Source organism: Sturnira hondurensis, unplaced genomic scaffold, assembly GCF_014824575.4.
Source record: "Sturnira hondurensis isolate 20B ecotype Veracruz unplaced genomic scaffold, ASM1482457v3 Scaffold0010128, whole genome shotgun sequence".
Classification (NCBI taxonomy): Eukaryota; Metazoa; Chordata; class Mammalia; order Chiroptera; family Phyllostomidae; genus Sturnira; species Sturnira hondurensis.
Window position 1 is genome coordinate 8261026 of NW_028082759.1, and position 16114 is coordinate 8277139.

General features: G+C 35.9%; 1 protein-coding gene across 3 annotated transcripts in view; it reads left to right on the top strand.

Annotated features, from left to right (window-relative positions):
- Positions 1-16114, top strand: part of TLL1 (tolloid like 1) — a 160947-nt gene that overhangs the window by 80623 nt on the left and 64210 nt on the right. For 2 of the 3 annotated variants that reach the window (XM_037058344.1, XM_037058345.1), the window contains exons 3-7: positions 1662-1742; positions 3301-3453; positions 4194-4311; positions 7824-8002; positions 11670-11775. In XM_037058344.1, the coding sequence (XP_036914239.1) occupies positions 1662-1742; positions 3301-3453; positions 4194-4311; positions 7824-8002; positions 11670-11775 (637 nt within the window). Of the gene's footprint in view, positions 1-1661; positions 1743-3300; positions 3454-4193; positions 4312-7823; positions 8003-11669; positions 11776-16114 lie in introns of those variants that run through there. The other variant, XM_037058347.1, reaches the window with a different exon arrangement.

The window sequence follows — 16114 nt, forward strand, 5'->3', positions numbered from 1 at the left end:
AATATTTAGTTTTTCCCATAAATATTTATTTAGTTTTAATATTTTTTGTTTTTAAAATATGAGAAATAGCTACTTATTTTATTATTTTTTTCTGTCTCATTGTACTATCTAGACAGAATTTTATTTTAATGACTATAAAATTACTCAAAATTCATAAATATAAAAGCATTATATGCTGTGATAGTGTTAAAACATTATTTCTTCAAGTCTATAATTACTCTAATCCTAATTACCTAATACTAAGCCTTTTTTCCTCACAATCTGTTTCAGTCCTGTAAAATATGAAACATAGTTGTTACATAATGCTCACTTTAAACATAGAAATGCCATCTTTTAAGAATGTTTCTTGTAACTAACTGCTTAGGAATGGATACGTTTAAGTATTACCTCATCTCTAAAATGTTTGATGAAAAAAAATTTCAAAAATTTTTCTCAAGGGTCACAGCAAAAATGTGACTGTGTAATGCAGATAATTAAACAGAATCTTTGTGAATAAGGACTCTACCTTATAAGGACTTAATTGATTGTCATAAGAGGCTTATATGGTAATAGATTTTATTATTTTTTATTAACTTCGATCTAGGTCATTAAGTCTCAGCATTAATTCAGAGGGGGAAAAACAGATATTGGATTGGGAGGCAGTAGTTCAAAATCCAAGAACAGTTTGCTGTTTTCATGAATTTCTGGTCCTCTTTCTCTGTTTTAGCCCAGAGACTCATGAACCACACTCTTAGCGGCATGAATTCATTTACACTTGTTCTGATATCCTTAGTGATAATATTGTCTGTTTGCTCAGTGATCCCTCATGGTTATTTGTCTATTAACAACTCAGGAAGAAGGGAAACCAGAAGACAAAATTGAGAGAGCATTTTATGAAAGTCTTTGAATAGGAGGATTTGATTCTCATCAAATGATTTGCTTTCTGACTTACGACAGGAATCTACCTTTTCTAGTCTTTGTTGTTAAAATTGCAAGAAGATACATTTCCTTATTTGGACCCTCTCTACTACCTTTAAAGTTATGAAATTGTTTATATCTCTTTTTGTAAATTTTGCAAATTACATAGCATAACACAATGTATTTTGCAGTTGAATCTCCTTTTGAAGTCTAACCTTGGGACTTTTACCTAATTAGGTGTTATAACTAATTTTCAAAATTTATTATATGTATTATAAGATATGGCATGCTTCTAGAAATATTTCAAAATCAATCGTAGCTGTGGAGCAAAACTCACACTGTGCATTTGCTCTTCTGTTTTTGTTTCCATTTGGTGATCTGACATTTGAAAATATTTAGTTTGCATTGGGGACATAGCTAGAGTTCAGTCAGCTGGGCAGAACAATTTGCTGTCATCCTATGTGATGTCATGGTCACAGTGAAGAAAAATGTTTCAAATTATCAGTAGATGACTCAATGTCCATGATGTCCAAATAAAGTCATTGAGATTGCTCTCTGGCTCTCCCGTAGTGCCGTGGCTGTAGTTACCCAAATTTGTTAGTGTGTAATTTTTATCTCCTAAGATTCATGCATAGTCATGACTCTCACTCTCTAAGACCACATAAAAAAGATGTCTGAAGAGAATTTAACACAACCTATTACTTTATTTGTAAGAACTTTAAAATACAGTCCTTCATTTACCTTATTTTCTTCTATTCCTTAAGGTGGATATGGAGATCATGGTATGTCACAGAAACGAGGGGCCCTCTACCAGCTTATAGACCGGATAAGAAGGACTGGCTCTGGTATATCAATGTTTAAAGTTGCAGACACTTGACTTGATGTACAGTAAATATTACACTCATAGCAGTTCAGTTTGCCATTGTGATGCGAAATGTGTGAAGGATGTTTGCTAAGAAAGAGTCCCTTATTTCTATTGTGTTAGTTGAGACTTGATGTCAGTATTTTAGAACTTAATTGTGGACAATTGAAATGTTCTGTTGACCTCTTTTCAGCTTCTCTTTATTTAAAATGTATTGGGTATTTATTTTATTGTTGATATTTATTTCCAGGAAATTGGGTATCACACTTAAGGTATTTTTATCAAGCATTGAACTACATCAGTTTTAACCAAATGAAAAATATTGGGGCTGTTTTGAAATCAAATTCACTTAAAAGAAATGGACAAACCGATTTAATAAATCAGTTTGATCTAATAAAAGTAGCTGAAAATTTTTTGACCCTTCCAAAAATTAATGTAGAAAAACATTCAGAAAAACTGCACTCTGGTTTTGCAGTTAGTTAATATTTATAATATTAAATGTATTAACCCCTATATATAGATTTGAGTTGATTTTTAAAAAGTGATGTTCAAAGTTCATATCCTCACATCCCGTTAATTGATGGTTTGATATTAATTATTTGAAATTACTTATATTCAAATATTAATTTTCCTAAGTAAAGATGCTTTTCTCCAGGATATTAAAAATATGCTATATACCATAACTAAAACAAAATAATATTGAATGTAACTGTAATTGAAAAATAAAATTTAGAAAAAAGATGTTAGGGACATGGGCATAAGGGACATGCATTCAACATTGGTTGTATATGAACTTTATACCAGTGGTAGGATATTTGTGTTGGCAATGATAGATAGATAAAACAATAATTATGTGAATTTAGTAACAAAAAGTTATAAAAGGCCACCAAGAAAAGTTAATGACTACGGATTTGAAAGATGCTCCAGAACAGACTGCATTCTATGTAGACCTTCACCTTGTGTGCCTGGGTGTGGATTCAGGGGAAGTCGGAATGGCGATGGCCCATTGTCCAGAAGGCTGAGCCCTTACCTCTCTCAGCGTTATTTCATTCACTAACTCTGTGATGTAATGGTCATAATTTTAATCTGTACTACAGAATATCAATCCTGAAAAAAAGGATTAAGGACTTGGCAGGAGCGAGAAGAGTTTTGACTATCACGGAGTTTTTAAACAATGTGTTTTATTCTGGTGGCGAATTTCTCAGTGACTAGTAAAGTAGGATATTTCCATTAACATGAACAAATTTTTCTGTGACCCACAGAGTTTGTCTGACTTCCACCTGCTGTAGGCTGTTGTAGAAAAATTCATTAGAATTTGCTCATAGAGGATTAAGAAGTTGCATTTTGGCATGATATACTTAAAGATTTTAGCACTTTTTCAAAGTACGTAATATCCATGAAGCTTTTCTTTTGTGCATTTTGACTTCAGGCATACTTATACAAATATGTAAATAAGACATTTTAACGTTTGTCCTTTATGAGGTAAATGACTCCCTGACCGGGGACTTCTGTTTCACAGAATCTTTTAAATGTCACTGCAGGCTCGGAACAAAACAACACAGTTAAGGAAAAAGTACCTCTAAAATTCTCAGGGCAAAATGAGAAAAATCGAGTTCCTAGAGCTGCTACATCAAGAACCGACAGAATATGGCCTGGAGGCGTGATTCCTTATGTTATAGGAGGCAACTTCACTGGTAAGATATTCCCAGTGTCTATTGTGATAAATAAATGATAATTATTATACTGATAAAGTTTACATTTTTATAGAATATTAATCTAGAAAGCATAGTATTGAATCAAACTTGAGAAATACCTCAGTTGTTAGTTTAGAATATCTTCATATTGAAAAATATCTTTAGTCTCGAGTTCTAGGGGTCTCAAGTACAATTCTGGTTTTTAAACTGAGTTTCAAATGTGTTCATTAAATCTGGAAGCTGATTTCTCTTCAACCAACAAGAAGAATGCATGTCCTGTTTACAGGACCTTGTATATACACATTTGGGGTTTTTTTAAGGTTTTATTTATTTATTTTTAGACAGAAGAGAAGGGAGGAAGAAAGAAAGAGAGGGAGAGAAACATCAATGCGTGGTTGCCTCTTGCATGCCCCCCACTGGGGACCCGCCTGCAACCTAGGCATGTATCCTGACTGGGAATCGAACCAGCGACCCTTTGGTTCACAGTACAACACTCAATCCACTGAGCCACACCAGCCAGGGTGTACACACAGATTTGTAGAGATAGTAAGCTCGGACCTTCTGATTATAAAGCGAGTGTCCATTCTTAACACTGACAAACTGGTGGAGCTCCAGGTGGACATTCCTTGGTTGATGATAGTGGTGGCATTTGAGCTGCCAGACTCGGGGTGGGGGAGTCCGTGTGCAGCACCCCGCTCCGGGGCAGACGCTGTTTTATTAATGTCACGCCGTTTCTCCAGGCAGCCAGCGAGCCATGTTCAAGCAGGCCATGAGGCACTGGGAAAAGCACACGTGTGTGACTTTCATTGAAAGAAGTGATGAAGAGAGTTACATCGTATTCACGTACAGACCTTGTGGGTGAGTAGAACCAGGGAATGCCTCAAGTCAGTTTAGAAGGTGAAAAAAGCAATCCACAGGTAGGATTGATTCATTTTCTACTATGTGCTTAGTATTTTGCCCATGAGAAAGTGTGAATTTTACAAAAGGGAATACTCAGTTTTAAGTAAATGTATTCTTTGATCATTTGCCATCTGTCTCAAGTGCATCCCTCCACCACCCCAGCTTCTCTCCCTCGGGCTCTGGCTGTAAAATGGCAGTGCCTGTGCCTGCTTCCCTGAGTTAGAACCTTCAGTGCCATCGTCTGGTGATTCTGTTGTTCTTCCTCCAAACACTCTTCAGGAATGGATTTTAGTCAGTTTTTGTCGATATGCACTGGGCCCTTTGGTTTCCACTCCGTCCTGCGGCCGTGCCCTGGTAGATGCATGTCTTTGTCCGCTCGTGTCTGGTCTATTCCATCCCTTCCCTGTGTTGCCTTACCAATTCACTGCCACTGGGATCATTTTCACAGAATACCAGTGACAGCAGGATACCAACACTTTTTTAGATTCTTTAGCATTGCTTCCTAGAGTGTTTTCTAGATTTGTTTCTTACAGAATGATGACAAAAACTCTCTCTAAAACAACTGTTCTGTGATTTGTAAGAATGCTGCCTGAGATTTTGATGGATATTTCTATAGCAGCATGTTGCTGAACATTATTAATATTCAACCACTTGAAAAGAATACAGAATAACAGATTTCTCTAAGCTTATTTTTACAAAGGAACACCCATCTGAACCTTTTAAAAGTGAAAAACACACCCCAGTGTCCTGGGACACATTTTGGGAAATGCGAGCCTGAGAATAAAATCCAAATTCCTTGGTATAACATTTAAGGAATGCCATGAACTCACCACAAGTTCCGTCTGTAGCTGCTTCTGCCACCAGGTCTTCCCACAAATCAACGGTCCAGCCAAGCCCCAGTAGCAGCCGTTCCCCAAGCAGCGCTGTGCACCGTAAAAGACGTTTTACTGTGAAAGTTTTCAAACGTGCGTTTCCAGTTCATTGAGAGTTATAGTTGAATATTTGTTTAAATCCCACTTGAGTTTTTGTTTGCTGGTGTGCTAAGGGTATCTGACAGGGTGTGCTGTGTACACTGCATCACCGGAGGATTCCAGGCACACGAGCCTGGACCTGCCACGTTCATGGTTACGATGGACCAGTGCATTCAGGTGGTGGCCATGTCTTGCCATCGTAAAGGTTCCCATCATTGCAAAATAGTGATTTTCTAAAGGTGCTCTTTTCTGTCATTCCTTCTATGCTAGTTATCTGAAATTCTTCTGTAGGGAGCAAATTTCTCTAATCACTGGTAGCTATTAGAGTACCCTCTATTACAAATTATATAGGGAAATAAAAACAATGTTTAATTTCTTTGGAGGACATTGTTCTCACCCTAATGATGTGTTTTGTAGGGAAAATGTATCTCACCAGGTACAGTGGGGGGAGGGGTTGTCATTTAGCTTCGCACCATCATAGTTTCCTAGATCATCTCACTTCAAAGTGATGGATTTTATTCTGGTCCTGAGTGACATTAAGAAACATGATACATTTTCCAGATATTTTTGGATAGTGTCATTAGTTATAACTTATTTAAGTGATTTTTTCTTCTAAGTTCCTCTAATTTTAGCTTGATAAGTTTTGGTTACTTTTGAAATGCCTCCTAGTTCTTGATGTCTACTTAATATTTAAAAGGTCCAAAGCTGGGCTGGCTTTCCTCCTGGTTAGTTACCAGGAAAGGATGTAGCTCAGCTTAGATATTTCTAAATACATAATGTATTCAGATCAATACATCTTTTTTTCTTGATCTGTAAATTTGTAAAACAAATATAAGAAACACTGATCACTTGTTATTTTATTGCTTAATTTCTGTGTGTAACAAATTCGTATTTATACTCATTTTGTATTATTCATTTGGCTCTTTTCAAAATTTTGTATTTCACTTGTTTGATCCTGCTAAACTATTTTTCCCCATTCACTATCATTTCTTTTTTTTTAAAGATTTTATTTATTTATTTTTAGAGGGGAAAGGAAGGAGAGAGAGAGAAATATCAATGTATGGTTGCCTCTGGTGTGTCCTGGGAACTGGCCTGCAACCCAGGCGTGTGCCCTGACTGGGAATCAAACAGTGATCATGTGGTTTGCAGGCTCGCACTCAATCCACTGAGCTACACCAGCCAGGGCCACTATCATTTCTTAATGTTTTTGCTTGTGATATTTTAGTCACTTGGAATGCCTTTACTTTCCTTTTTTATCAATGGATATCTTTCACATATTTCATTTTCAGCTATTTCTGAACTGCCCACAATGAAGCTTTGCTATGATGTTCACATTTCCGCTGCTGGGTCACCTGCATTATTCGTGCTGAGAGCAAGTAGCTTGTCTCCATGTCCCCAGACACCCAGCAGGGGCCCAGTGTTACAGGAAATACTGATAATTTACATATTAACTCCAGCACATCATGTGTAACTCAGAATAAAAGAATTTAAAGGAGTACTGAAGAAAATTTTGAGCAGTGGGAAAAAAGTCTTGACAGGGTATTGCATCAAATGGAGAGTACTATGAAGGTGCCTGAACTTTAAGCATGAAAGAATAAACACACATTTTTATCAATAAATTCCTGAACTTCTGGCTCCCCCTCATACATTTTAGGGTGGGGAAGCAGAAAGAAACATGAAAATAAGTGAGATGTAAAATATATTAATAAACCCTAAATTCTAGGGCAGAAAAGTAAAGCAGTGTAAGTGAGATAGAGAGCATTTGTGCAAAGACTTGAAAAAGATGAGGACACGAGACAATGGATGTCTGGGGAACATAGTTCCTGGCAGAGGGAACAGGGAGTAAAGAGGAAGCACATGTCTGCAGGCTCAAGGCACAGCAGGGCCTGCGTGGTGGCGACGAGTGAATGATGGGAACGGTAGTGAGAGATGAAATCTGTGCGGGGAGACATTGGTGAGTGAAGATCATGGAGGATCTTGCAGTTCCTTCGAAGTACTTTAGACTTTCTTCTAAGTAAAAGAAAGAGCCTCTATTAGTTAGCTGAGGCAATTTATAAACTTTGTTTTATGGTTCATCCTGACATAATGGAGGATTGCCAGATAACCAGGTTGACAAATTAATATAATACTTTAGATAGATTGTGAGGCTAAAATTATATTAGATATAAATGTGAGTAGATAAGCCTTGAGTTTAACTATATGTATAATAGCATATTCATCAACATTGTAATTTATCTTCTACTCCTAAAAGTGACTTAAGGCATGTGTCTAATATATGAGTTAGTATAAAGAAAGTACTTCAAGTGATTAGTTAGAGACTTTTGTTGTAGATAAATTAACCACGACACTAGAAAATGGTCACATTTGGTGAAAGGCTATCTGCCTGTGAATGTGTGGGACTTTATACTTCATCATAATCCTTTAGAAACGTTTTACCATATTGTAATTCACCCAGCACTGCCCATTCTACCACTACCTCCTCTGTCTACTTTATTCCAGATGCTGTTCCTATGTAGGTCGGCGGGGTAATGGACCTCAGGCAATTTCCATCGGCAAGAACTGTGATAAATTTGGAATTGTTGTTCATGAATTGGGCCATGTGATAGGCTTTTGGCATGAGCACACGCGACCAGATCGAGATAACCACGTGACCATCATAAGAGAGAACATCCAGCCAGGTGAGAATTGGGTTTAAGGTTGACTGAGAATGTTCTAGTTGTGTTTGTACTATTTATCTCTTAACTTTGTGAAAAATGTGAACTGATTTTTTTGATATGATAAAAATCAACATTTTGCTTGATCAATAAATACCCATGATGGTGTGATATTTTTAGTTGTTGTTTTTTTTTTTTCAGAATGAATGATATTTTTTGTTTTTTAGGCTTACATTTTTTCCATAAGATTTAGACCTTTTATTCCTAANAACCACGTGACCATCATAAGAGAGAACATCCAGCCAGGTGAGAATTGGGTTTAAGGTTGACTGAGAATGTTCTAGTTGTGTTTGTACTATTTATCTCTTAACTTCGTGAAAAATGTGAACTGATTTTTTTGATATGATAAAAATCAACATTTTGCTGGATCAATAAATACCCATGATGGTGTGATATTTTTAGTTGTTGTTTTTTTTTTCAGAATGAATGATATTTTTTGTTTTTTAGGCTTACATTTTTTCCATAAGATTTAGACCTTTTATTCCTAAACTTCTCTGGTTTCCAAGAATGGATATCAGCTGTTGAACCATAAATCAATATTATTCAATATTTTAAAGCATTTTCTATAATTAGCATTATAATTTCTGCTGTAAGGATTTAGAAAGAACCCAGGGTTTATAATCAAACATGCTGCTACCAAAGGAATCTATATTGTACCAGGGACTTCAGGAGAAAATTCCAGGGAAGTGAGTCATTCCAGGATAGTCTAAATAGTTTCCTTTTCTCTGTAACCTTACCACCCTAAAGACCAATTTTTAAGAATGTTTTCAGCAGTTGAATTTTAAATATAATTAAAATTTAATTTTCTCTGACAGTTAATATGTGAGGTTTTATTTTAAAGCTTTTTATTTGTTTTAACTTGCATAAATTCATAAACATCAGTACATTTTAATTTTCAAAAGAAAACTCTTAGGGTTGCAATTTTCTTACAAGGTAGGGTATATTTTAAGTCTAAGCAAAGTGAAAGTGTGTCTTTATTTGCTCATTTGTGGCCAGTTTCAAGTTATAACCATTAAATTCCTTAGAATTTCCAGTTATTAACAGCATTGATCTATTTATCTATACATCACATTTTTGGTGACAGTTATTTCTTGAGGCACTATTAGACATTGGAAATACTGTGATGAAAAATACAAAGCTTAGTGTATATGTACATACATACAAGTGATTGCAAGTGAGTGAACAAAGTACCAATGGTCGTATGTTGAGACATGTGACATATATGACAAAAAATATACCTTGGGAGGGTTGAGGGAGATGTCACGAACGAATGGAAGCTTAGAAATAAAGACATGTTCTAAGTGCACAAAAGAATGATGGAATTCCTAAGCTGAAAAAACCATCACGATTAAAGATGTAAATACAGAAAATGGAATTATTTTTGTTTGCCCATTATGGCTGCATGGTAAGTTATAAGTGGGCAATTAGCTGGTAATTATCTAGGGAAGTTAGCTCATAGGGGATCTCCTATGTGAAGCTAGGGGAATTAGATTTTACACTTTTAGCTCTTGGAGGATAATTAGAGCATTGAAAGCAGTTTGAGTTCAGATTTTAGAAAATAATTCTTTCATTTGGGGGCTTATTGACTGAGAATGGGAAAATGGGGGGCAGAAAAGGTGAACTCAAAGTCAGGGAAACTCATGAAAAATGTAAACGAGCAGACTACGAGATGACCAAGTCCTCGGTTAAGGTAGCACAGGTCAGGTAGATACATACATCATTATACATTTGCACAAACGCATGGAATGTAAAAACCAAGAATAAACCCTAATGTAAAGTATGGTCTTTGAATGACAGTAATGTGCCCGTGCAGGTTCATTAACTGTGGCAAATGTACTGCTCTTTGGTGTGAACCTAAAACTGCTCTAAAAAATAAAGTCTATTAAATATTTAAAAAAAAAGGTAACAGGTCAAGAGAAGCAAGAGGGAATAATCTTTCAAAAATGTTTGAAGAGGAATATCATGCAAGGCAATGTTTTTGAGAGGAAGAAAGAAAAACAGTGCTTTCATTTAGCATATTCTTGAGTTTGAGAAGCCTTTGGATGATCCAGATTGAGATGCCTGGTAGATAAAGGGAAGATGAGTCTAACCTTTAGGCTGTAGCAGGATAGCAATTTGATAGGGAATGGGACTGTGTAGGGAAACGCTAGAGAGAGAAGGAAATGATTGAGGATAGACAATGAGGAACACCAATATTTAAAACATTCTGTAGAAAATCCCCAAGACTAAGAAAGTTTGGTCTAAGACTCAGAACATTAATGAATGTGATGCCTCAAAGAAGAAATCGTTTCAAGAATGATGAAATAATTTGTAGTGTTGAATATCAAAGAGAAGTAAAGACAATGTATTCTCCCAAAATAAAAGACTAATGTGTGAGCCAGTTGTTCATTTTATACTTTATATCATTAGGAGAGAAATAAAGAGGGTATAATATTTCTGAAAATTACCAATTAAATGAGAAGTTTTCTGTTAACCACAGTTACTGAGTTTCTCCTATTATGTAGACAAAACTTATGAAGGAAATAACTTTCACTCTTGAAAGAGTGAAAGTTATTTCTTAAAATAGGACTCTGGTTCAACATAATATTTTATGTATCTAAAACAAGCAAGAAATGTATGAATAGTATATGGGTATAACTATCTAATACTTAACACAGTGCTAGGCAAATTATGGCTATTTATAAGTTTTGTTGACTCTACATTCAGGCCAATTGAAAAAATAATTTATTGAGTGGTACTTCCTGCATATTCAGAACTATTATAGCAGTGCAATGGCAGTATGTAAGAACAACAAGTTCATGACTTGCTTTGGCTCAGAAAGTTCAGACCAAGTGTTGTTCAAGGGCGATGTCTAGCAAGTGCAGACTTTAGCTTCTGATTTACATGCAAAATTAGTGACTATGAGAGGAGCCACATTGGTCGAAGAATTTGATGACCTTAATGCCTTTTAGACTATGCCTTTGAGAAGGAGGCTTATTCTTTTGAAGCGTATTCTTCTTCATCAGAAATGCTCTTCAGCTAGGGCCTGGAGTGGATTCATCAAAGAGATTCTTGTTTAAGTTTTGAATGAAGTTTGTTGTTGTTGTTCTACTCTTAGTGATAAAAATCACATTGCTGTGTTGTATACTTACAAAAATTGTTTTTATTTTCTCATTTCATAGAAAAAGAATATAAAGCAAATAGGAAGATCATTTTTGTCAGTCTTGACAAATGTAGTCATAAAGAGAAGGTGGGAAACTCATTAAGTAAAATGTAACTTTTTATAATCTTTTCTACAGTACTGAAAAAAAAACCCCATAAGATCTTAAAGAAATAAATACAAGAACAGAAAAGAGTAATCATCAGAAAAAAAACCCCAAAAAACCAGACCCAAAGTGTGCTTTCGGTAATCCACCCTTTTGCCAAAATTAACTTGTTCATGAAATTCAGTATTATACTTTCAGTGTGGTGTAACGGAACACAGCGGCCCTGCATGGGTACTTTTACATGATGTGGATGTCAGTATGTAATTACAGTGTGCATGCAAATTAGCCATTTAGTAAAGAGAAGGCTCAGGCATAGGAAGAGGTCTTCCTTTCTCTCCTCTGGCTGTTCGAAGGCTTCTGAAATGTTGTTTGTGCCTGATTCTTAGGTCAAGAGTATAATTTTCTGAAGATGGAGCCTGGAGAAGTGAACTCCCTGGGAGAAAGATATGACTTTGACAGTATCATGCACTATGCCAGGAACACCTTCTCAAGGTTGGAGTCTCAGGTTATACCTTTTGACTTTTAATTCTTTTCCTCTGTGGGGCTTCTCACAAAGCTGTCTGTCATTAGCACTGGAAGCGTTCTCAAATATTGCTGCCATGAAGCACAAAAGTGCTTGATTGGTATTTATAGCCAACACCAGGCATTTGAGATTTTAAAAACATTTATATATTTTCTATCAAATACATGCATTCAAAGTAAAAATTAAAATGAAGTATTCAAACTATTTTGTATTGCTAAATCAGAAGCAAATTTAATTAAAGTGATCAGCATGTGAAACCGGTAAATCATTATTTAATGAGAATTAGGCATTTGCAAGTCAAACAGGGTCCTTGTTTTTTGCAGTGGAAGGTCATACTCTCCATGTGACTTGCATTTTCTGTCGTTCCAGGAGTAGTTGTACTCAAAAATTGCTATACTGATTTAATTCTCAAAGAACGTGTTAGGGAGATATTTACTTCATATAATTTAGAATTCATCATTTATCAAATTTCAAATCATTTTATTAATTATTGAATGCTATTTTTAAAAAATGTAATAAATGTGGGTTTTGGTTGCTTCATTCTAAAGATGATGTCATCAAGCAAATAGTTCTCAGGTAAGGAATTTAGAGCCATCGAGGTCGACAGTCTTTCCCATTTCATTCCCATTTCACACTCTGATGTCCATTTCAACTCACCCTTTTGGCCCATTTGCACTGTTTCACAATTCACCCACATCTGTTTCTAAAGGCTGAGTCAGGAAGGAGATTTTAAAATTCAAATTAATCCCCATTTTGTGAAAAAGAAAATTCTTGGGAAAGAGTAAAGGAGGATATGTAAATAAACTCTTAATGCTGGGGTACATTTTAAATTATGCTTTTTTGAAAAGACCAATTTTTGTTATAAAAAGGAATATTAATAATATTTAAAAATATTTTCAATGTATATATAAGTATATACATATATGTGTGAATATATTCATACGTTCAAACATAATAATACCCAAATGTTTATTGTTTCTGGAATTGAATTTAGGTTTTGGTAGAAATGTACCCATAAATTTGGCCTGAAATTACTCTTTATAAAACTTTATGTCTAGGTCAGTGCTCGAAATTGAAGTTTTTGTGGAAACATGTAACAAACAGGGATTTGGTCCCAGGTCAGCAAGGGGCATGTGTCATATGCTGCTGAAGTATGTTGTTTAGAACTAAACTGAATTGTAAGTCTTTGCAACACGTGCGGTACTAAAAAGTGGGAAAAATTTATATTTTCTATTCTTGATAGATGGTAAATCTATACCAAAGTTCAAAACATATTTCTCCTTATTATGTATTCCTTTTACATGCTTAAATTGTCCTTTTTTCTTTCATAAACCATTCTGCTCCTGCTGCCCGCAGTCCATTACCTGAGCACAACCCCTCCCTCCCCACCACCCCCTCGGTTACTGCATGCCAGTCAGCCTCCACCTCTTACGTTGTCTCATTGCTTTAAAATTATCCTCTTCAGTTTCCCTAATAAACTTGTGTGTGTGTAGTGGAAGTAACCATATCTGCCTGTCAGCAAAATTGATCCAGTTAACACTATTTTATTGTTTTCATTTTTAAAGATGATGTTTATTAATTCATACATAGGTTTAAATCACTGAATTCAGGAGATGAAAAATTAGCCAAGTTCACCCTCCACCTCCAGAATATTTTGAAGTCTCTCTCTCTCTCTCTTTAGTAAAAAGCACACAATATAATATTTACCACCGTAACCGTTTTCATGTGTACCATTCAGTATGTGCACAGTGTTGACACGAATCCCCAGAACTTCTTCATCTTGCGAAGTGGAAAACTTACGCCCATTAAACAGCAACTCATCTTCCCTTCCCTGTAGCCCCTGACACCCATCATTCCATTTCCCTTTTGAATGAATTTAGCTACTTTATACACCTCATTAGGTGGAATCACACAACATTTGTCTTTTTGTAACTGACTTATTTCATGTAGCACAATGTCCTTAGGGTCCATCCAAGTAGCAGCAGGAGACAGGGTTTTCTCCCTTTTTAAGGCTGAATATTGGATTGTTTGCCTACAACACATTCTGTTTAATTACTTTTTCAAAAATTTTTTTTGGTAATTTGAAGTCCTGTGTGATTTCGTATGTACTTAGGACTGTATCTTTCTATTTCAGTGATAAATGCCACTGGGATTTTGATTGGGATTGTATTGAATCTGTAGATCATTTTAAGTAGTGTGGACATTTTAACAAATTAAGTCATGCCATCCGTAAACATGGAATGTCTTTCCATTTCTTTGTGTCTTCTTTAATTGCTTTGAGCCATGTTTTGTAGTTTTTAGTGTATAAGTCTTCACTCCTTGGTTAGGTATATTCCTAAGTATTTTATTATTTTTGTATATTCCTAAGTATTTTATTATTTTTGATGTTAGTTTATTTAATTTTTAAATATTTTATTTATGTATTTTTAGAGAGAGGGTAAAGGAGGGAGGAAGAGGGAGAGAAACATCTATCAGTTGCCTCTCACACACCGTGAACCAGAGTCCTGGCCTGCAACCCTAGCATGTGCCCTGAGCAGGAATTGAACTGGCGACCTTTCAGTTCATGGGATGATGCCCAATCCAGTGAGCCACACTAATCAAGGATATTTTTGATGTTATTTTAAATATATTTTTTACATTTTCTTTTCAGATTGGTCATTGTTACTATGTAGAAATGCAACTGATTTTTGTGTGTTGATTTTGAATCCTGAAATTTGTTTAATTTGCTTATTAGATTCGACAGCTTTTTTGTGGGCTCTTTAGTGTTTTTTACATATGAAATCATGTGATCAATAAACAAAGACAATTTCACTTCTTTCCGGCTGGATGCCTTTTTCTTCTTTTTCTTGCCTAATTGTTCTGGCTAAGCCTCCCACTGCTCTTTGACTGGAAGTGGTGAGAACAAGCAGTCTTCCCTTGTTCCTGATCTTAAATAAAAAGCTTTCCTTTTTTCACCATTAAGTATGATGTTCACCATAGGTTTTCATATATAGTTTTCATGATGTTGTGGTAGTTTCCTTCTGTTCCCAGTTTGTTGAGCTTTTTTTTTAATCATAAAATTGTGTTGACTATTGTCACATGCTTTTTTCTTCATTGTACCTGTCACTATCTGAGTTCTCATTTTTTGTTTAATGTCTTTGCTGCCCCCATTAGAAATGTATCATAAGGGGAGGAATTTTTGTGCCTTTCACTTACTGCTATATATCTAGACCTATAACAGTTCTTAGTAAATATTTCCTAAAGAAAGAAACGAGTGGAACTGAAAATGTTATTCTTTTAAAATTGATTTTATTGGAGTGACATTGGTCAGTAAAATTATATAGGTTGCAGGTGCACAATTCTATAATACACCATCTGTAGGTTGTATTGTGTGTTCACCACTCCAAGTCAAGTCTCCTTCCATCACTATTTATCCCCCTAGACCCTCTATTACCTCCCCCCACTCCCCTTTCCCTTTGTTAATCACAGTACTGTTATCTGTGTCTGTGGGGGTTTTTGGTTTTGGTTTTGGTCTTGCCTAGCCCCTTCACCTTTCCCACCCAGCCTTGGAACCTCACTCACCTGTGGGGTTCAGTGGTGCAGTTTTCTTGATCACCAGTGCCAGGTGCTCCAAGAATGTCCCTTATGCGGGTTATGTGGGCCTTCCTGTTATAACTGAGTCTTGATTCCTATTGGCCTGTTCATGCATGGCGTCAACCCTTAGGCTCAACACTGACCATAGTGTGGTGGGCAGGTGCTAAACACACAAAGCAGAATTTGCCTCAGCAGAGTCTGATGCGTTGGGAGACCTTCCTTCATATACGCCACTAGTAAAGCTTATTGGGTTCTGCTCTGATGCTGTCTGCAGCTGGCCACTGGGTGTGTTGACTCAGCCTCTTGGACAGGACTCAGATGCAGAGCAATGTCAGACACTGCCTATGACTGGCCCTGGGCAAGCTCTTTGGAGCAGTCTTGATGTGACTTCTGTAAATCTTTGGTTATAAGACTTCTCCTCAGCTAGTTTTCAGTTGGTCATTGAGGGCGATTATTCTATAATATAGTTGTAATTTCAATTTGGTCCTGGGAGGAGGTAAATGTAGCTTTCACCCTCTCCACTGCCATCATTTGAAAATGTCCTCTTAACAAAAAGTTTAAATGTCACTTATTTATTTAAAAATTGTGGAAAGGAGTGTTTCTCATTCATCTCAGTTTAAGAGATATTTTTAAAATTGTATTTCTTAAATGTAGAAAATTTCTCTAATACATACTCCATTCTTCTCACGATTCTCACTTGGAATAGTCTCCCATTCCATCTGACTTTCCTTAGAG